At 42.5% G+C, this 22141-nt stretch overlaps 1 protein-coding gene across 1 annotated transcript in view; it reads left to right on the top strand.

Moving 5' to 3' along the window:
- PDE6C (phosphodiesterase 6C) overlaps window positions 1-22141 on the top strand; it is a 106272-nt gene that overhangs the window by 48900 nt on the left and 35231 nt on the right. Inside the window, exons 12-18 of the mRNA XM_088476984.1 lie at window positions 1982-2128; window positions 5593-5700; window positions 8830-8939; window positions 9032-9119; window positions 17431-17531; window positions 19530-19637; window positions 19727-19790. Coding sequence (XP_088333110.1) covers window positions 1982-2128; window positions 5593-5700; window positions 8830-8939; window positions 9032-9119; window positions 17431-17531; window positions 19530-19637; window positions 19727-19790 — 726 coding nt within the window. The remainder of the gene's footprint in view (window positions 1-1981; window positions 2129-5592; window positions 5701-8829; window positions 8940-9031; window positions 9120-17430; window positions 17532-19529; window positions 19638-19726; window positions 19791-22141) is intronic.

Genomic DNA, 22141 nt, shown 5'->3' with positions numbered 1-22141 from the left:
GCAAAAATAACAAGTAACTTTGCTCCTGGGCATATCCATGCTGCAGTGCCAGGGGTACAAACATAACCATACTGCAGTGCCAGGGGTACAAACATATCCATGCTGCAGTGCCAGGGGTACAAATACATTTATTTATTCATTTATTGCGTGCAGGGTAAATACTGGCTGCTTTTGCATGTAGACCACAAATTTTGGACAGCTTTATTTGTACACTGCAATTTAGATCTCAAGGCCTGATTCAGACCCGGTCGCAAGCGCTGAGCGCTCGCAACCGGGTCAATGGTGGCCCAGAGCGCATGCGCACGACGGAGCCGGCTCTGTCGTGTGCATGCGCGAGACCCGGATAGCCACGGGCAATCCGTCGCTCTGGGTCTCGCACCAAAGGGGGCGTGCTGTCGATGTTGAGTGACAGCACGCCCTCTTTGGTGGGCAGGTCGGGGGAGTGGCTGCCCAGACAGAGGCGTTCCCATAAGAACGCCTACTGTTTGGGGGCGGCCCCACTGACATCACAAGTGATGTCAGTGGGAGAGCTTTCGGCTCTGTTTGAGCCGAAAGCTCTCTGGGGCTTGCGGCCACGAGACCCTACCACAAGGGTCTCATCGCAAGCCCGATGGTCGCGATGGTCTTGACCATCGCGACCATCATCCTGGCCGCTCGCATTAGCTGTGGGTGGCAACCCACAGCAATGCAAGTGGCCAGGAGGCCGCTCCATAAAAAAAAAAAAAAGATGCCCTGATTCAGAGCGAGTGCTCTGTCAGAGCGTCCAGCTCTGTATCAGGGCCTCAGTTTGGACACGCCCCTCCCAAAACTAAATCTCTCTGCAGATTTTACACCTGCCCCACCTGCAGTACAGCCTGGTTTTGCCTAGGTATAAAGTTACTTGATTTTATTTTTGCTTTCCCCAACTCAGAATCAGCCCCATTGTGTTAATTGATATCAGTAGCGTATGTAAAATAAGTGCAGGGTATGGGCCCCCTGTACCCAGGGGTCTCTGTGCACCGCACACCCTGCACCCATATTTAATACTCACCTTTCCAGAGTCCCGAGTTGTTGTTGGTGTTTCACAAAGCAACAGGAACATGGCACCGGTGTCCACATGTAGACTACACACAGGTTCCCCCACCTCTCATAGGGATCCATGTGATAAGCGTTGGCGAGAGATAAAGTGAAGAGTGATAAAGTACCAACCAATGAGCACCTGTCATTTTTCAAGCACAGCCTGTAAATTGACAGTTAGGAGCTGATTGGTTGGTACTTTATCTCTGTCCACTTTATCTCTCTCCAAGACTTAGTACATAGACCCCTAAATACTCCGTTGCTTGATATACAGTGGCATTTATATATAGTCTTTAACTTCTATAAAGAATGAATGAACAACTTTACATTGCACTTGTTTGTTTTTTGCAATGTGTTCTACGTGACGCCGATATGTTATAATAGAGAACTACAAGCTCATGAAATAAAAATAAATTTTCATAATTTTGGCATCTCACCCTCTCTCTAATGCAATGCTTCTGCCGTTTTGTTGTTTTTCTTAAAAGTTTGTTATAAGTAGTGAGGAACCTCTGAATGTCACATCAATGCATTAGGAACTGAGGGCCTGATTCAGAGTTGGGAATAGAGAGAGAGACATCTCTCTCGACTGATCATCTTGGTGAAACCATGCTGCACTGCAGGTGGGGCAGATTTAAACTGTGCAGAGACATTTAGATTTGGGAGGAGTGTTTCCAAACTGACATCTACATTGTAGAGTAATAATAAAGCTGTGCAGTATTTGTGGGCGACATGCAAAAGCAGCCAGTATTTACCACACATGTAGAAAAATGTATGTATTTACACCCCTTGCATTGCAATATGGTTTCTTCAGGTTCACAGTTGAGAGAGATATCTCACTCTATTCCCAAGTCTGAATCAGGCCCTGAGTCTTAGATCCGACTAACAAGATACATATGCTGAGAAGTGTTTATCTTCCTTTGAACAGAAGGAGGAGCTGCCAGACCCAGCGGCGTTGGAACTCTATGAATTCCACTTCAGTGACCTGCCAGTGTCCGAGCACGAGCTCATAAAGAGTGGGATAAGGTTGTTTGTTGAACTAAAAGCTGTTGAGAAGTTTAAGGTGCCTGCAGAGGTAATCAGTCTTCTCCAGATATTGGCTTGGCTTGTTTATTTATGTTCCACCCCAATCACATGAACATAATTGAATTACATGAAGTATGTGGTTCTCATGCCGGTGTGGCAGAGGCTATACAGTATATTGTCAACCTCACAAAAAGGATGGGCAAAGATATCAGCACAAGAACACCGCTAGAAGCTGGAGATACTTGTTGTTCTCCTCAAAACATTGGGGCAAATTCATAATCAAAGGGGGGGAATCCAATTACCCGCTAAGGGGGCGAGTTGCCGTTGCATCGACATAGAAACACTAGCAACGGCACCCGAACTCGCACCCCTTTGTGGCCCATTCGCATGCTGGACTCGCACATTTTTGTATGCAGCCCTATGGAGCTGCGAATAACGACCTGCGAGTCCGGCTGTACCGTAAGTGCAGCATACAGCCGCACTTACTTGCACCGTGACCTCATCGCAGGTAATTGGATTCCCCCACAAAGTGGCTGTAGTTTCAGGCAGCCGTGGAAGCCTGACTAATGTGGGTGTTTGTGCGCCACCCACTGATTTTACACCAACTGCTGCAACCATCAGCATTAGAGTCAGCACTTGGTAGGTGCAAAAGATTCATCAGTAACAGGCTTCCCTTCCCTGCACCGCATGACTGAGAGTCTCATGGAGCTTTTCATACACGGATATGACACACCCATGGCACTCCCACAAGTCAGGGCTGCCCAGTTGCCACCTCAAAATGTCAATTTCATGGAAAGACAGATGCATCTGAATTCAGTACGACCGGAAGGGAATAGGATGAAGATAAGCAAAAATGCATAAATTTGCACTTAGCAAATTCAAGACCTCGCCATCTGCTTCCGTGCACAGAGATCCATCCCTCTCAGAGTCAGCAGCATTGTTCCCTACTGTATGCTTGCATTACAGAATGGTTATGTCACTGCACGTACCAGTGACCTGCTGGGATCATCAGACCAATACACTTGCTTAATTAACAATTTCTCAATGTGCACTTGTTTAATGTACCCCACATCTATTATACATCTTGAGCTGTTTTTTTTGTTATCAGGGTAAACTGATTGACAAAGAGACCTTTCACACATCACCAAATACTCAGATGTAGCCTGATTCCTGTATTATAAAGACTTGTGATGACTGTGTAAATGGGTTAGTGCACATTTTAAACCAGCTAAGTAGTGTGCAGCCACATATAGCCACACACAGCCATATACAGCCACATACAGCCATATACAGCCACACACAGCCATATACAGCCACCCACAGCCATATACAGCTACACACAGCCATATACAGCCACACACAGCCATATACAGTTACACACAGCCAAATACATCCACACACAGCCACATACAGCCATATAGAGCCACATACAGCCACACACAGCCATATACAGCCATATAGAGCCACATAAAGCCACACACAGCCATATACAGCCACATACAGCCACACACAGCCATATACAGCCACACACAGCCACCCACAGCCATATACAGCTACACATAGCCATATACAGCCATACACAGCCATATACAGTTACACACAGCCAAATACAGCCACAGACAGCCATATACATCCACACACAGCCACATACAGCCATATAGAGACACACACAGCCATATACAGCCACACACAGCCATATAAAGCCATATACAGCCACACACAGCCATATACAGCCACACACAGCCCATAGTCATATACAGCCATACAAAGCCACATACAGCTACACACAGCCATATACAGCCACATACAGCCACACACAGCCACACACAGCCATATGCGGACACACACAGCCGACAATCAGCCACACACAGCCCATAGCCATATACAGCCACACACAGCCATATACAGCCACATACAGCCACACACAGCCATATACAGCCACATACAGCCACACATAGCCACATACAGCTACACACATCCATATACAGCCACACACAGCCATATACAGCCACACACAGCCATATACAGCCACATACAGCCACACACAGCCACACACAGCCATATACAGCCACACACAGCAATATACAGCCACATACAGCCACACACAGCCATATACAGCCACACACAGCAATATACAGCCACATACAGCCACACACAGCCATACACAGCCATATACAGCCACACACAGCCACACACAGCCACCCACAGCCATATACAGCTACACACAGCCACATATAGCCACACACAGCCATATACAGCCACACACAGCCATATACAGCCAAACACAGCCATATACAGCCACACACAGCCACACACAGCCACCCACAACCATATACAGCTACACACAGCCATATACAGCCACCCACAGCCATATACATCCACACACAGCCATATAAAGCCATATACAGCCACAAACAGCCATATACAGCCACACACAGCCCATAGTCATATACAGCCATACAAAGCCACATACAGCCACACACAGCCATATACAGCCACATACAGCCACACACAGCCATATGCGGACACACACAGCCACATTCAGCCACACACAGCCCATAGCCATATACAGCCACACACAGCCATATACAGCCACATACAGCCACACATAGCCACACACAGCCACACACAGCCACATACAGCTACACACAGCCATATACAGCTGCACACAGCCATATACAGCCACACACTGCCATATACAGCCACACACTGCCATATACAGCGACACATGCAGCCACACACAGCCCATAGACATATACAGCCACACATAGCCATACACAGCCACACATAGATCTGCTCATCTGCAATGGTTTAAACTGACAATTACAACTAATATAGTTAGAATTAGCGTGCTTCTTATGCAGGAGCAAGTAGCTCCATGTGTTAAGTGTCTGATTGTAGTACATTGAGAGTTCGAGTCCTGGGTATGGCATGCTGAGAATTGTCTGTTTTAAATACCAGGTGTTTTAACGGAAGTTGCACATAATGCTTGTACGTATGGGAGCCAATTATTACAATCATGCCTGCCCAAATCTCCCCAATACATCGGTAGAACATCGTAAAGATGGAGACTGTCTCCGTCTTGGGAAAAAAAACAGCTGGTACATCAGAGGGGTTTCTGGGTACTTAGAACCCCCCATCCCTGGTTCCATCATTAAACTTCTGTGTCAAGAATGGACAAAGTTGCAATAGTCAATGTAGGGATGGCCATCGACCATCAATGGTTAACTACCGAAGGTTTTGCCATCAATAGCAGAGATCCAATGATTCCCCTCCATTGATGGCAGACTTGGAACTGATGATTTTTTTCTTCTTCCTGGCGGAACAGAGCTTAGCCCTGCCCCTGATGGCCCGCTAAGCCCAGAGCGACAGCTTGGCAGACTGAAATATTCTTGTAAAGTAAAGTCTGCGCTATATAAATAACTTTGAAATAGGGTATATTGTTTTGAAATGTCAGTTAAGTAGCCTCTGTATGTGTGGATCAATAATGTGATGAATATATTTTATTACTAGGTCTTAACAAAATGGATGTACACCGTGAGAAAAGGATACAGAGACATCACTTATCACAACTGGCGACATGGGTTCAATGTGGGACAAACAATGTTTACGCTGCTAATGGTATGTAATGTTTTAGTTTTAGTGGACATCTCTGCATGGAACGTATTTGCATAAATTACATTTCTCCTATGTTATATCCTCATTTTGCATTTACTAAATATACTGTTTAACATGACATTGTTGTGTAGCTGATTACGTGAAGTGCTTCTAAGCAGGAATGTAGTGTACAAAACATGATTTACTGCTTTGTCTGTTATGTGCTTTACTTGACCAATGAATAAGATGTTGCGATGTGGTGTAGGTAACGCCTTGCGATGTGGTGTAGGTAACGCCTTGCGATGTGGTGTAGGTAACACCTTGCAAATCAATTTAGACAATGTCAGGTAGTCACAGATTATGGGGGAAATGTATCAAGCCCTGGAGAGAGCTAAAGTGGAGTAGTTGCCCAAAGCACGACATATCGGGCAGTCAGACACCGGATCGTGCAATATGTACCGCCCGCCCGATATATCGTTCATTCTCACCATCGGCCATCACTAATGTGTACCTGGCTTAACAGTCATTTCAAATAATGTGCCAGATAAATGACAGTTAGAAGCTGATTGGTTGCTTTGGGCAACTTCTCCACATTATCCCTCTCCAAAGTTTGACACTTCTCCCCTGGGCATGATGTACTAAGCATTGGGTACATACCAGCGTACCTAGAAATGCGCAAAGGATAGCTCTCCCAATAAGAGCTGTCCTTTGCGATAGAGTACCTTCCGGTTAATGATCCAGAAGTCCCTCTGCACATGTGTGGTATGAAACGCATGCCTCAGGGAACACTGGGAGGGCTTTAATGCATCCCGTCCCAAGTCTGCCAAACTTCTGGTCACTTGCATCACTAGGGAGGTGCGGAGCGCACCGGGTGTCACTCCTCAGTGACAGAGAGCTGAGTGCTGCACACCAACATCACAGTGCAGTGCCCGACTCCTGATCACTGAGGAGGAGGCGGCAGCAGAGGCAGAGACTAAAGGTGCATACACACTAGACGATATGCTCCCTGAGCGATATCGTCTAGTGTGTCCCCGGCAGGCTGTGCTCAATGTCGTTCATGACATTGAGCACAGCCGCTGAACGATATCATTAGCGATATCGTTCAGCGCCGGGCTCTCTCACCCATTCCCTGACATGCAGCAACCTGACGAGGTCGTCAGGTTGGCCTGCATGTCAGCCCGATGAACGAGGATGACGAACGACCCGCGGGAACGCGCGTCGTCGTCATCGTTCATCTTTTTTGTGTTAAACATGGACGATAAAGTGGACGACTGAACGATAACGATATCGTTATCGTTCAGTCGTCCACTTTAATCACCCAGTGTGTACGCACCATAAGTCACAATCCCATAGGCACGCCCCCATAGTGATGAAATGGAGGTGTTCTGAGAGGTCGCACCCCTTACCCATGAGGCCACACCCCCTTTCTGAGCGTGTTCGCCTACAGTGCCCACAATGAGTTTAACTGCACTGGGGGCAGGACGCATGACGAATCGCACTCGAGATGCATTCCGCCAGTCATTACATGCATACCGGCATTGGTAATGCCGTTATGCATGATGATCCCCACAAAGGACTGCTCTGTTTGTAAGAGCGTCCCTTTGCGATGGAGGGACTTCCGGGTCTACAGAAGGATGCACGCACCGTGGGGGGGTACTGGGAGGGATCCAATTGGATCCCTCTATCAGCACAGCAGAGGGAAGCCTCTATGGGTAATACCGTCAGGAAAATGGCGTTACCCATCGCAACTAAGTCTCGGAGTGCATCGCACTCCGGGGCTTGGTGCATGTGAGAAATGCGGTCAAACCTGCATTTTCGGGGTTTGACCACATTTTTCCCCTTGATGCAGTTCACCCTGGGTGTCACCGAGCCCAGTGCCGTCCCTGCTTCTGGTGTTCTCCTCATTTAAAGTCTCATTTATTTTTATGTTCCATGAGTATAGGAGACAGGGGTTCCAATTTCTCCAACCTATAGATACCTCGCATCAATATGCCATACTAGGTGAGATGCCCGGCACGACTGAGCTGCTTCGAGAGGTATGGCGTAATTTTTTTTATTATTTTGCATCATATTCGCGCCGCAGATGCCACAAAATGCGCATGCACTGGTCCTGGTGCCTGCCAGATCTATTGTGCAGGCGCTGGTAACCCGGCCGGCTAGACCAGCAGCAGGGGCAGCCCCCCTCGGGTAAGAGGGTAGGAGACGCTGCTGATTGTCTCTCCAAAAAAATCACAAAAGAAACGCTATGGCTATGTGGTCATGTGCCTATTAGCCAAATATTGGAAACAACAACCTGATATGCCGCGCTAATCAATAGAATTTGGCACACCACTTCCATGGAATATACTGTATCACTGCTCTCCTCCATGACAAAATTCCAAAATTTGACAAAGAGTGGACCCCTAGGTATTTTCACTTTAATAGGATCCCTCCAGGCCTGGTTTTACCCTTATCTTGGAATATCAGAACCGAGTGTTGTCTTTTTTTGCTGTATTAAATTTGGTCTCACTTTTGGTACTTTGCTGACTCTGCTGCCTGGTTCCCCCTCTTCCCCCATCCCTATTCAGTTTCTCTTATTTTATATCCATTATTGTATTTGTCAGATGTTACTGGTTGCTGTTACCCTAGTCTTTAAAAAAAAAACACACACACGAAAACAATGTAGTTTAATGTCTTTTATCTTTCATGCTGTATCACATATTATAGTTACTGTGTCTATTTGAAACCATGCTCAGTTTTGTATTGTTCTTGTTAGATATAATGTTTGCCACTCTTGCCTACATGTAACTTTGTATTTTTCCTTCTGTTGTTAATACATTCCCTTTGCTGTATGTAATTTTCTTTATGTGTCTTGTCTTCTACCTTTAAAAATAAAAAGATGAAATAAAAAAGCAGAAAAAAATTGTACGCAATTTTTATTTTGCAGATTATGTATAGCATCTCAACACTACAAGATTTGGAGAACACAACATTATTTTTTATATTTTATTTGGTGGACTGATAATGTAACAACACCCCAACCCCCTGCCACAGTATCCTACATGGCTAAACAGTATACAGTATTGGAAATATGGATCTATAAACATATAGCGGTATATGCATATTGTACAGCCCATCTGCATAACGTAATGAAAGTCTATTCATTTTCCAAAGACAGGTAAACTCAAGAAATATTATTCTGACCTGGAGGCCTTTGCCATGGTGGCTGCCGCTTTCTGCCACGATATTGACCATAGAGGAACCAATAATTTGTACCAAATGAAGTAAGTGCTGTAGATTTCTTGTATTATGCTCCAAAAGCAGCCTATGCCCCAAATGCATTGTAGTATATGACAGACCTTCTATTTGTTTCCAGGTCTCAGGCGCCCCTAGCAAAGCTCCATGGATCTTCAATCTTAGAGAGACATCACTTAGAATTTAGCAAGACTTTGCTGGAAGATGAGGTGATTGTATATTGTCGTTACATTGTCACACAAAGCCACCATCAAGGGGTTTAGCGGGTTACTACCTTTGGGGGCTCTATAACATCAGTAGTTGATCAGTAGGGCTGACTGTCCTACTAAGAAAAACATATCTGACCTTACAGTATACAGTAAATGTTTAGGGCAGTTTTTGCAGTGCAGTGGAGATATACAGGGGCATCTTTAGAGAGGAGGGGGCCCGTGTGCATTCCCTGTCCAGGGCCCCCTCCTCCCTTCCTGGTGGCCGGCAGCCCACTAGCGCGGCTGGCCAGCCACCGGATCATTAGTAGACTCTGGGCACTAGACTATGCCCGTAGTCCACTGCGCATGCGCAAAATGCTTTTTGTACAGCGCTCACATCCGGCGCGGGACCTCGGAGAGGTAAGTTTTAAATAATATTGGTTCAGCTTGTGCGGTGCGGGCCCCCCCTGGACCCTGGAGTCCATGTGCACCCCACAACATGCGCCCATTATAGATACGCCCCTGGAGATATACCACTCTAAGAATACCCCCAGAGGTCTGAAGGTAATGATCTGTCCTGTAGCATATAAGCTTACAGCATGCAGTCCCTTGTTTTAAAACCATCTATAGATTATGGGTGAGGGAGCGAAATGAGAGTAAGATGGTTACTGCTTTATTCAGCTAAGGGATGCATGGAAATATATCATCAGTGGTGAGAGAGAGAGTGGTCTGTGAATAACTAAAGATAATATGTTATAAAATATATAATGAATAGAGGTATCTGAAGTTGTGTAATTGTTTGCATGGATGATAGTGGATGGATGGAAAAATACTAATAATTAGCAAATGGTTTCGGGATGCAGGGAGGTAGTGCCGGGGAGTGGTGGCTGACAATAGGAAATGATAGCTCAGTAAGGGTTAAGAGGAGGAGATAAAGGAGGGTGAAGAAATGGAAGAGAATAAAGAGGTGGAGGAGGGAAAAGAATGAGGAGGGAGTGAAGGAAAAACTGATAAGTTCAGTAGAACATATAGAAATGGAAATAATAGGAGTACAGTAAGTTGAAAATGTTCAACTTAGATAGAGAGATGGAGCAAATATGAGATACAGATATGAGATAGAGCGAGCAGATATGAGATAGAGCCAATATGAGATAGAGAGAACAGATATGAGATAGAGAGAGCAGATATGAGATAGAGCAATATGAGATAGAGAGAACAGATGTGAGATAGAGCCGATATGAGATAGATAGAGACAACATGAGATAGATAGAGACGATATGAGATAGAGAGAGCAGATATGAGATAGATAGAACACATATGAGATAGAGCTGACATGAGATAGAGAGAGCATATATGAGATAGATAGATGGAACAGATATGAGATAGAGCTGATATGAGATAGAGAAAGCAGATATGAGATAGATAGAGCAGATATGAAATCGAGCCGATATGAGATAGAGCCCGTTTGAGACAGATAGAGCTGATATGAGAAAGAGAGGGCAGATAGGAGAAAGATAGAGCAGATATGAGATAGATAGAGCCGATATGAGATAGAGGGGTCTATTTATAAGCAGTGTTAGGAGACAGAGTGAAAAGTGATAAGAAAGTGATAAGGTGCCAGCCAATCAGCTCCCAACTGTCATTTTTCAAACACAGCCTGTGAGATGGCAGTTGGGAGCTGATTGGCTGGCACCTTATCACTTTCTTATCACTTTTCACACCCAGAGAGAGAGAGAGGGAGGTGCTTAGGAGTTGAATGTATAGATAAATACAGAAAATTATATATTTATAGTATAGGAATGTGAGAAGAGGCAGCCACTAGGTGTAGTCATTTTATGATTCAAAGTGAGCATGCTCAGAAAATATAAAGGTGGACTCATACCAGATGTGAATAAAATATAGGTTTCTCTGTGTTTATTTTTTTGGATACATAAATGTCCTTTTTCTCCCATTGATAATTTCATATTAGCAATATCTTCACATATTATGAGAAAGAAACATTGATCATAGCGTAATATGCTTTTTTAATAATAAAATTATTACACACTAAAAGCATATGCCAATATACATATCACCCCAAATATGAGCTGACACAGTTATAGGATGAAGGTGTCCAAACAGTGTGAGTTATTATAACGCGTTTTGCCCTTCCAGACTTCTTCAGGGAGACTGGTGAAAGAGTTATACTTTTATTCCAGTCAACTGCAACGTTTCAATAATAGACAGGTCCCTTTCTTAAGTTGTTGAACACTGAGCAGAACCCTCTTTTTATTTACAAAAGAAGCACAAATTAAACCCAAAAACCAAATATGATGTCAAGTAATTAAATAACATAGCATCGGAATTAAATAAACAAAAATAAATAAAGTTTACATGTGATTAATATTAAAGAAAACAGCTATATATACTGTACATATAATCTCTGTAATACAATCTGTAACATATTGAATAAGCCTATTTGTAACACGCGTACATACCTAGTTGCTAGGAAACTGGGACATTCGAAACAAAGTGAATGTTAACAGAAACAAAAAGATTGTATAAAGCAATTAGTAGGAGAAGTGAGCATACACTAAACTAAAGTACATTAAAAGTTAAGTGACTGGACAAACAGAGAAATAAATTGACATACGCTGCAGTTGCATAACTCTGAGTATAATGTATTGGTGTGAAAAACCACTGAAACCTGAATAAGAATAATAGCTGTTTGGTAATAGAAATATAGGCTTCCTATTGAGCAATCAATATAAACAAAATGACTAAGCATAGAAAACTTAAAATTATAATACTGTACATACATTAATAAACAGGTAAAAAGCAAATGGTTAGCAATGACCTAGGAAAAAATATATATGGTAGACAATCGAGTGCTGCATATTATTAAATCTATGCATAAGGAGTTGTCTAGGAATAAAAAAAATACCAAAATGTATTCAAATACTGCAAAAAAAGTAAAAATAAATAAATAAAATAAAAAACTGAAAATGCAGTTAATATAAAAATAATAAAAACAGAAAAAAAAACACCAGAAAAAAAATTATTGAACAAAAATGAAAAATTTAGAAAAAAAGGCAAAACGGGACAAAGATAAAAGGAAAAAAAGCATAATAAAGCATAATAAGAACAAATTTGTCATTCTGCCTGTGTGGACTGATAGTATATTTTTTTAAACCAGGATCAACAACTCACAACCACGCCGTTGGGTTTTATATTTAACAATTTATTTGCTTGCTAACAGTCAGAAACATGCACGGATTAAACAAATCCGTGTATGCTTCTGCTAAACGCGCTGCTCAGGAGGGGGTCTATTTAAAACTTCTATTTTGGGCCTAGTTGCTTAATTTACACCTGTGATTAAAATCATGATTTTTGGTAAAGTCCCGTGTTGTATTCTTGTCTATGGATAGTTCCTCCGAGTTTGGCCAATGGTGTATTCATTCCCATTTGTGATTTCACCCATGTTTTGCAGAGAGAATCATGATTTCTCACCTTAGTTTGCCTTTAGTACATTTGCGAGTTTGACATTGCTGTCACCTATGCTGGACTAGAGGCGGACCCGGCAACTGAAATTCAACAAGATATCGATAGCACAATAGAGAGAAGCATTGAACATAAGCTTATCTCTACAACATCCTTTCTCCTGTTTGATTACCCTACACATATAAATCCAAAAACTTCATAAAGCCTTACATGAACCTCCAGATCATCCTATAACTCTGCAATTGGTTAATTAATTCAACATCTGTCACAACTTATCAACAACTTTGTGTTAAGCTAAAATTTCCAGGCTATCTGTGAAACACCACTGATTTATTTTTTTACGCCTTTAAATGACTGATCTCCTTTTCTACCTGAGAGAGTTTTGGTTACAGTAGATGTGACCAAGGGCATAACTTGTCATTTGTGGGCCCCATAGCAACATATGTAAGGACCCCATGCACCGCCCACCTGCAAAACAACTCACATACTGTAGAAACATGGGACAGGTCTAGAAGAAGACAAGCCCCCTGAGCTGTGGGCCCCATAGCAGCTGCACCATCTGCACCTTTGGTAGTTACGCCCTTGGATGTGACCAGTTAATACACATGCATCACTCACAGAGATGGATTATCCACAGTACAATCTCTACTGACTGGAAATTCTTACTCAGGCCCTGACTTTGTCTTCCTGTTGAAACTTCTGGATATAGTTCTTATGAAAAATTACTTAGCTTTTGTGGCCATTTACAGAAGAAGGTGACAGCAATGGACTCTGCAGTTGCACCATCATCTTTCCGACTTCTTTTGAGGACAAACTATTTTTTTTTTCAATGGGGTTAAGGAAGCGGATACTCTTCTACACACAATGACATCTTCCTAACATGGAGTGGTTCTGTTGGTGTCTTACAGAAAACAATAGATTACATCAATCACTCAGACTCTACAGTGAATCTTACCATTTCCAATATACAAGGTTACAGTATCACTCTACATGGAATAAATGGAAGCAGCATTTCTTCTAAACAAATAAAAAGCTGCTTTACACTGATCACAATTTTTCCAGATTTTTTGCGTTACATCCATCCCCTCATTGAAAGTGTTGGGAAGTGGATCTCCCTGGGATACGGCTGTAATCCCTCTACCTCATAGTATAACTGAGGTGTTATCTTTATTTTATGACAAACTGTTACGTATGGGAGGAGATCAGCGTGAATGAAGTCAGAATGTTTTCCCCATTATTACCGGTTGGAAAAAACAGCCGTCAAGATTTTATGGCCATTACCCAACATGGGTGCATGTTTACTAGTGCTCCATCAACACAGGCCACTAATTAGCCATTGTACCAGGATGAATGTGAAGAGCAGTATGATGCATCCGCTACATGATACTGATTAAGGAACTTTTCTGCCAAAAATATCAGTAACTCAGAAAAATGGTCGCTTTAGAGCGGTATTTTCCAATCTAAGCTCTCAAATCCAAAACAGTCCTGGTTTTTAGTAGAGATGAGCGGTTCGGTTCTACTTGGTTATGTTCGGATCTGAAAAACGGCATCTTATTGGCTATCTGGCTCTCATGTGTTTTGGGCAGCCAATGTGATAAATCTGAGCTTGCAGTAATTTGTCGAAAAGAACCTAGTAGACCTGAACTATTCATCTTTAGTTTTTAGGATATCTAAGCCTGAGAACTGATTGTTAAATAAAGATTACTGAGTTATTAATTAAGTATCTGTGCTGAAGCATGGATATCCTTAAAACCAGCATTATATGTGGCTTTGAGGATCAGATTTGTGAAACACTGCTTTATGACTAAATTACACTAAAGGCCGTATTCAATTAGTCGCGAAATCCGACGATATTCACCAAAAAACAGGCGAAAACGAGTAGGTGCAAAAAAGACCAGACGAAACTAGGCAAAAAAGTCAGGACATGCAGGAAATTGCATCTGTACCCCAAAAAATGGCTGACGTACAATGGAAATTAATTTAGAAGTGTACGATTGGCCGTAATAAAAGTATTTTGGGGACATAAATTGCATCGGTTGGCGGTAATTTGTATATATGAATTTTTTTTTAAAGATGATAGAAAGCTATTTTTTCCTGGAAATTACTGTTCCATGTAAATTGGGTGAACGTTAAAATGGGTGCAAGTATATTTTCATGTCGTAAAAGCGCACTTTTAAAAAAAATAAAAAAAAAATGCTTGCAGCAACCATGTGCAATGTTTAAAACACATAATGCATCCGTACAGCCCTTTGAAATACCAGACCCATTACGTTAAACCCATTTTCATTGTTTTTTTTTTCCACCCAAACTTTGATCGGTAATTTTTCACCAAAGTACGCATATTACAAAAAAAACTTGGGTTAATTTATCATTGGGGGGGGGGGTTAGGGTTCTGAAAGAAATTCCCACATATTTACACAAAAATAGGGATATTTAATTTTTTTTCCACCTGGTTTGAGATGGTGAAAACTTTTCGCCAATTTTACACTATCTAATTATCGTGGGTGTGATAATTTACCGCAAAATTGTCCGATTTTATCGTCGGTTATAAAATCGTCCGATTTCGCACCTAATTTAATGCGGCCCTAACTGTCAATATTTTGAATTCTGGGTCTGTGCAGCCATTAACCATATTCTGTTTCAATGGGTGCAGGGTGTACAGTGTACATGGGGGGCCACGCCACACAACCTTCGCCCATTCGCCATATTTGCCTTTTTATCGTCACTGCAGAAATCACGGGAAAATGGCGTGGATAGCACGTTCCCGGAGATCTGTGCATACACAGTATACTCTGGTACAGTGTAAGAGTCTACTCGGGAAGGCGCAGTGAGAGGGGCTGCGAGAAGACTGCACATGGGCCTCCTACTCTATTACACTTCCCCTATTCTGTTTCCAGTGTTTTCTTCATATCTCTAGAGTCCTTTTCCTATACTCGTATATAGTGTACAGCTCCATACATGTCATTTTCTTACACTGTTCAGTCACCTAACGTTTCAGTATTTTGGTTGCTTAGTAACACTATGCTTGCTTTGAATAACATCATAGGGAATACATACGGGATGCCAGCGTTCCAGATCCCAGCGGTCGGAATCCTGACGCCTGCATCCAGACAGGGTTAGTATCAGTGATGTGCTGGCAGGTGAGGCAGAGCCTTTCCTGTCATACTTAGGTATACTCCACAGTTTTGACTATAAAAATTATAAGAAAAATTTAAAATATCTTTTTTGTATTATTCTAATCATGTTTATAGTCAAACCTCTGTAGTAGAAAGTGTATGGCAGGTGAGGCACTGCCTCCCCTGTCTACCTTTTCTGCACATCCCTGATCAAAACATACCAAATTTCTTGCACTATATATTGCTACACCTTTATATAATGCCCACATCAACCCTCTGGTTCACATATGTATCTGTAACTCTGGCTCTGATACTAGCCAGTGCCTCCCCAGCCATTTACTCCCCGCATGTCACTGGTTAGAATACCGACACTTGTCGGTAGGTATTCTAACCCTCCCGCTCTCCCTAACCCCAGTATTTACCTTTGGGTTCCCAGCGGTCAGGATATTGATTGAATCCCATCATAGTCCCACTACTGGTAATTAATTCCTTTTCTGGGAATGTACTTCAATTTAACTTCTCTTGTATCTTTATGTTTGCTTCATATGATCAATCTGTTTCTGTTAACTTTCACTTTGTCTCAAGCTTCCCGTTTCCTAGGATACGCTAGTATTACAATTCAATTTATATTCTGTAGATTCTTTTATGCAAATTATATATAGACATTTTCTTTAATATGAATCACATATAGGGGTGGAGATGGAGATGTTGCCCATAGCAATCAATCAGATTCTACTTAACTTTTAACTAGCACCTTCTAGAAGATAATAGCTAGAATCTGATTGGTTGCTATGGGCAACATCTCCAGTTCTAAAAACTCTCACTTTAGTAAATTTACCCCGTTATGTCAGTTGTGGTGTCAGTTATGTTTGGATCTGTTTCAAACGCATTTTGCCAATGATAGAAGCTTCCTCAGAGGGTTCCTAAGCATCTCATTCTTGCAACTACCAATGTGCACCTATAATTGCATTCCATATAATGCACGGGTGCCTGCTAAGGCAGTATTGGGTGTGATGAGTTTAGGTGCAACTGCTCAGTGGCAAAGTGTCCCATGAAATGATTGCAAAATGTATGTATAGAACAATATATAAATATCTGGCAGGCTTGGCTGTGGGCGATCATGAAGCAAGGATGAATAAAAACTGTATGGGCCAAGCTCGTCAGCGATAACAGTCCCTCACTCACCACCCACTACACCGCAGTCATATGGAGTAAGCCAGCGAGAATCTACCAGCAGTGAAGTGGCAGGCAGGAACAATCCAGTATGCACTGTAGCTAGTAAAAGAGAAATAAGGAAAGTGCCATTGTATTACCTGTGTGATATAAAGGGCTGATAGTAATAGAGAATTTTGGCATTAGATCAAATTACAAAAGCTGTGCAAAGTACATTATACTGCAGAAGCAGACTAGTAAATGCAAGGTTAGGGATAGAATTCCACTTTATATACTGAGAGCAATGGAAGATACTTATTTTGTATTCATGTGTCATTGTTATTCCTTGAGTTCAAATTATGTGTGAGTATGATTCTGACACGGCAATCATTTTTATTTTGGGTACAGGGGTGTGTTTGCCCTGCTGTGTGGGGCTGTATTATGGCAGCGCTTTGTACTGTAATTACAGCCTCATACTGTATTGTATCATTAGTCACTGTGTCATTATGTGTGTGCCTCTGTCTGTGCCTTGGATCGGACCTGATGTAACCAGAGATAACACAAACTATTTTTTTATCTTGCAGAGTTTAAATATTTTCCAGAATCTAAACAAGCGACAGTTTGAAAATGTGATTCATCTGTTTGAAGTCGCAATCATAGCAACAGACCTGGCTTTGTATTTCAAGTGAGTGCATGTAACTATGATCTGTAACACAAAGTATGGCCAGGCATGCTGGTAAATTTGTTGACCTGGTAGCAGATATAAACTGTATTAGCTCAGCTAATGAGCTTAGAAAAGAGTGTTTTTACCTTTCATGAAGGGTGTAAAACTACATGAATGGGATGGGTACGGGATGCCGGCGGTGAGAATCCCGATGCCAGCATCCCGACAGAGTTGGAATACTGACACCTGTCAGTCAGTATTCTAACTCTGCCCCTCTCCCTACCCTTACCCACTCACCCCGATGTCTGACCCTAACCTACCTCCATGTGCCTAAACCTAACCTCCCCTCCTAGGACCCTAAATCTATCCCTCCCCCCTTAGTGCCTAACCCTCCCCCTAGTGCCGAACCCCTAATGCTAACCCTCCCCCCAACTTGTTAGTTACCTTTACGATTCCGGCATTTGGGATGCTGTTGCCAGATTTCTGACAAGTGTCAGGATTCCGGCGCCGGTATTCTGACCGCCGTAATCCCCACGGTTGGGATATTGACCGCATACCACATGTATATCCAAAAGTGTTGAGGATGAGAAAGATTTGTTCTGTTCTCACTGTATATGGGGGAGTAAAACAAGAAAGTGAAACTTCTGATTGGTACGTTAATGGAGAGTGATACTGGTGCAGATACGAAAAGCAAGGGTATACAGTATGCCACTACATACGTTTTTCAGGGGAAATATGTGATTGCTAGTGATGTCCAGAAAGCAGCAATACAGTACAAGATATGTAGGGCGACTATGCACAGCTGGGTGCACTATCTGTGTAGCTGTCATCTTCATATGTTAATTGGAGGTCCAACAGTCCATGTAGAAAGCACAATGCGTTTCACCTTCCCAGTCAAATAGACAAATAGCCAATAGCTACTGTAGTTCACTCAAAGCTTTCCTAGTGAAAACAAAAGCGACGACTTTAGAACTCACTGATTATATATGTATTATTTACGGGAAGTTTAACTTTATACATAGAGTAACATCACTTGTGTATGACATTCAGATGTTGATTACTATTTACCTACAGCACTGAAAACAGACGCTTCCTTCTGTCAGTGCCAACCCTCATCCGTAAAAAGAACTGACGCAGGAGCAACCTCGATGTATGACCCTGACTAAATATATAGGCATGTGTTACACATATACTTGGCTGATTTTTATAGTGAACATGGAGGCTCTGATTTGTGAACATTCTGCTTGGTTACAGTTTGCTTTTAGCACTGCCCAGATCCTTAGGGGAAAAAATGAATACAGTAGGAATAACACAGACAATATACAGTATGGTTAAAGTTTGGGAATACAACAGGACTACGATGACGATAAAAGGTGATGTGTGAAGATTGTAAATTAAGAGTCTTTTGTCAATATCAAGTTATTATGTATTCCTCGGCTTTATCCACCTAAAATTATTTTGCTGGGTACCTCCAGGGCCATGATGAAAAGTTCTGGGACCTGATACTTATGTGAGTGTGACTAATGGGGGCATGGATATATCCCAGCGTACATATTGGGCTCCCATTGAGATGCTGTTACTGCGCAACTCTGGGTGTTGCTACACCTCATTGTCCAGTTACTTTGTATCCCATACCCATCATGGCACCCCTGGGTACCGAACCTTAATGGAATAGCTCATGATACTTAAAATAACACAAAATCAGTTTATACTGTGTGTAATTTAATGAGTGACAGCTGATACCCAATAGAGAACTGATAACATTCTGGGGAAGGGTGGGAGAATGGATAATCTCTGTTTAGAGACCACATCCAGAGGTGATATGGAGTGGCAGATAGTGGGTGTAATTTGCCCATCACGTTGGCTATCTCCAGGTGCATGCACTGCTTGCTATAACATCTGCATGCTTCAGGAAAGAGACTGCTGAACAAAACAACACACATAACAGTGCTGGGACAGTGGAATGGTGACCGTGAACTGTTGAATATCATGGTATCTTCTTACTCTGGATATTCGCAGGAAAAGAACCATGTTTCAGAAGATTGTGGACACGACGGAGAAGATGACATCAGAAGAAGAAGCAATAAAATACATTATCACAGACCCCACGAAAAAGGAGATAATCATGTGCGTTGCTACAAAAGAACACAAAATGAAATTTGCCTCAGTGTGTTTACCTTCATGTGAGCTTAATAAATGCATTTGTGTCACTGCAGGGCCATGATGATGACAGGGTGTGACCTGTCTGCCATTACTAAGCCCTGGGAAGTCCAGAGTCAGGTAGGGATCCACCAATCCGTACTACTAGCTGCAAGGAGATTGAAGCACAGGCGTTTGGATGTTATGATGGGCAATAAGAATTGGTCATTAGAAGAAAGTAGTTTAAATAAAGTGTCCATGTGTCCACTTCAATAAGTGCAACTGCCTAATATTGAGATGCTCCCTCTTTGTATTCTGGACAACCTAAATTCTTCCCAACATGGAGATAACAATATATAAGTAGTGCTGCAAGGAGATGCTGGCATGTTGCCTCCAGTTTGCCCCTATATAATATTTGTTGTACATTAAATTTTAGTATGAATTGCTGAGAGCTGTAGGTTGTCTCCATGTCCTCTACTCGTAACATCATGAATTGCATTAGATCTGGAGGCTGTCTCCATGTCCTTTTCTCGTAACATCATGAATTGCATTAGATCTGGAGGCTGTCCCCATGTCCTCTTTCTTGTAAAAACCATGAATTGCTAAGATGGGAAGGTTGTCTCCATGTCCTCTTTCACATAAAACCATGAATTGCTGAGAGCCGGAGGTTGTCTTCATGTCCTCTTTCTCATAACACCATGAATTGCTGAGAGCTGGAGGATGTCTCCATGTCCTCTTTCTCATAACACCATGAATTGCTGAGAGCTGGAGGATGTCTCCATGTCCTCTTTCTCATAACACCATGAATTGCTGAGAGCTGGAGGATGTCTCCATGTGCTCTTTCTCGTAAAAACCACAAATTGCTAAAACGTGGAGGTTGTGTCCATGTCCTCTTTCTCATAACACCATGAATTGCTGAGAGCTGGAGTTTGTCTCCATATCTTCTTTCTCATAATACCATGAATTTCTGAGACCTGGAGGCTGTCCCCATGTCCTCTTTCTCGTAAAAACCATGAATTTCTAAGACGTGGAGGTTTTCTCCATGTCCTCTTTCTCGTAACACCATGAATTGCTAAGACGTGGAGGCTGTTTCCATGCCCTTTATCTCATAACACCATGAATTGCTGAGAGCTGGAGGTTTTCTCCTTGTCCTCTTTCTCAAAACACAATGAATTCCTGAGAGGTGGAGGTTGTCTCCACTTCCTCCTTCTTGTAACACCATGAATTATTGAGACCAAGGTTACACAATCAAAGTCACTTCTTTTGCCTTGCCTGTTCTCTTTTTGGACTTCACATAGTTGGTTCCGTCTTCAAGCTACAATGTCTACACATACATTGAAGGCCTGATTCAGAGATGGACGGAATTACAGAGCCGCACACAAGCAGCTGTGCAATTCTGTCCATCTTAAATGCAAATGCAGCACAGGTGTCTTTAGGAAACAGACACCTCCTTGCTGCATCTGCGTGATCCCAGGCTGCAACTTTGGTTGCAGCACCGGGATCACCAGCGGTCACGATTGTTTTCCCTTTGGCCAGGCTGCAGTAGCTGAAGCTTACCGCAGCCTGACTGGGTCCTAGCGAGGCCAGGAAGTACACTGACGCAGACCCTGGCCTTGTCCCTTCCAGAAAACAAGGTGACTTGCCTGTTTTCGGGAACGCAGGACTTTCCCACCCCAGTAGCGCACCCCAAGCCAGGCCAATTGCATGCATACTGTATAAGCAACTGCGTTCCTTGCTGAATCAGGCCCTCTGTGCAGTATTGCAGGATCCGTTCTGCACATGCATAGAACAAGTCCTGCGCACATACAGAGTAGAAAACCATCGAGTTAGCATACATCTCTAAATCAGGCCCTGAGTATTCAGATACACAGTAAGGGCTGGTGTGTCTAATAAAATGGCTTTTTTTTTTTTCATGTCAACCTATACAAGTAATTGTTAACACCAACAGTAACACAGCATCTGCATTGGAAAGCCTATTTAACAACATGCATAGAGGTGGTACAAGTAGCGCTACAATATGTATTTTGTTATTGCCAACTGAGTATGGTGATAAAAGATGATAATCACTTCAAAAATGCTTTATTGTCTGATTACATTTTTTAAGGGGTCTATTTACTAAGCAGTGTTAGGAGACAGAGTGAAAAGTGATAAGAAAGTGATAAGGTGCCAGCCAATCAGCTCCCAACTGTCATTTTACAAACACAGCCTGTGGGATGACAGTTGGGAGCTGATTGGCTGGCACCTTATCACTTTCTTACCACTTTTCACTCTGTCTCCTAAGTAAATAGACCGTAAAAATGCTTAGTAAATAGACCCCTAAATGTCTAATGCACTATACAATTATCTGTCCAATCTTACAGGTTGGAATGAAAACCTGGTAATGTATGGGAGCAAATGACAATCGACTATTTGCTCACAAACACTGGAAAACAACCAAAAATGGTTGTCCAGACAAATTGGGTAAAACACACGGATTTAACCATTTTGAATAA

Source organism: Taudactylus pleione, unplaced genomic scaffold (assembly GCF_031769625.1).
Source record: "Taudactylus pleione unplaced genomic scaffold, aTauple2 ptg000198l, whole genome shotgun sequence".
Classification (NCBI taxonomy): domain Eukaryota; kingdom Metazoa; phylum Chordata; class Amphibia; order Anura; family Myobatrachidae; genus Taudactylus; species Taudactylus pleione.
The sequence above is the reverse complement of the archived record's forward strand: the minus strand, read 5'-3'. Positions and strand labels throughout refer to the sequence as shown.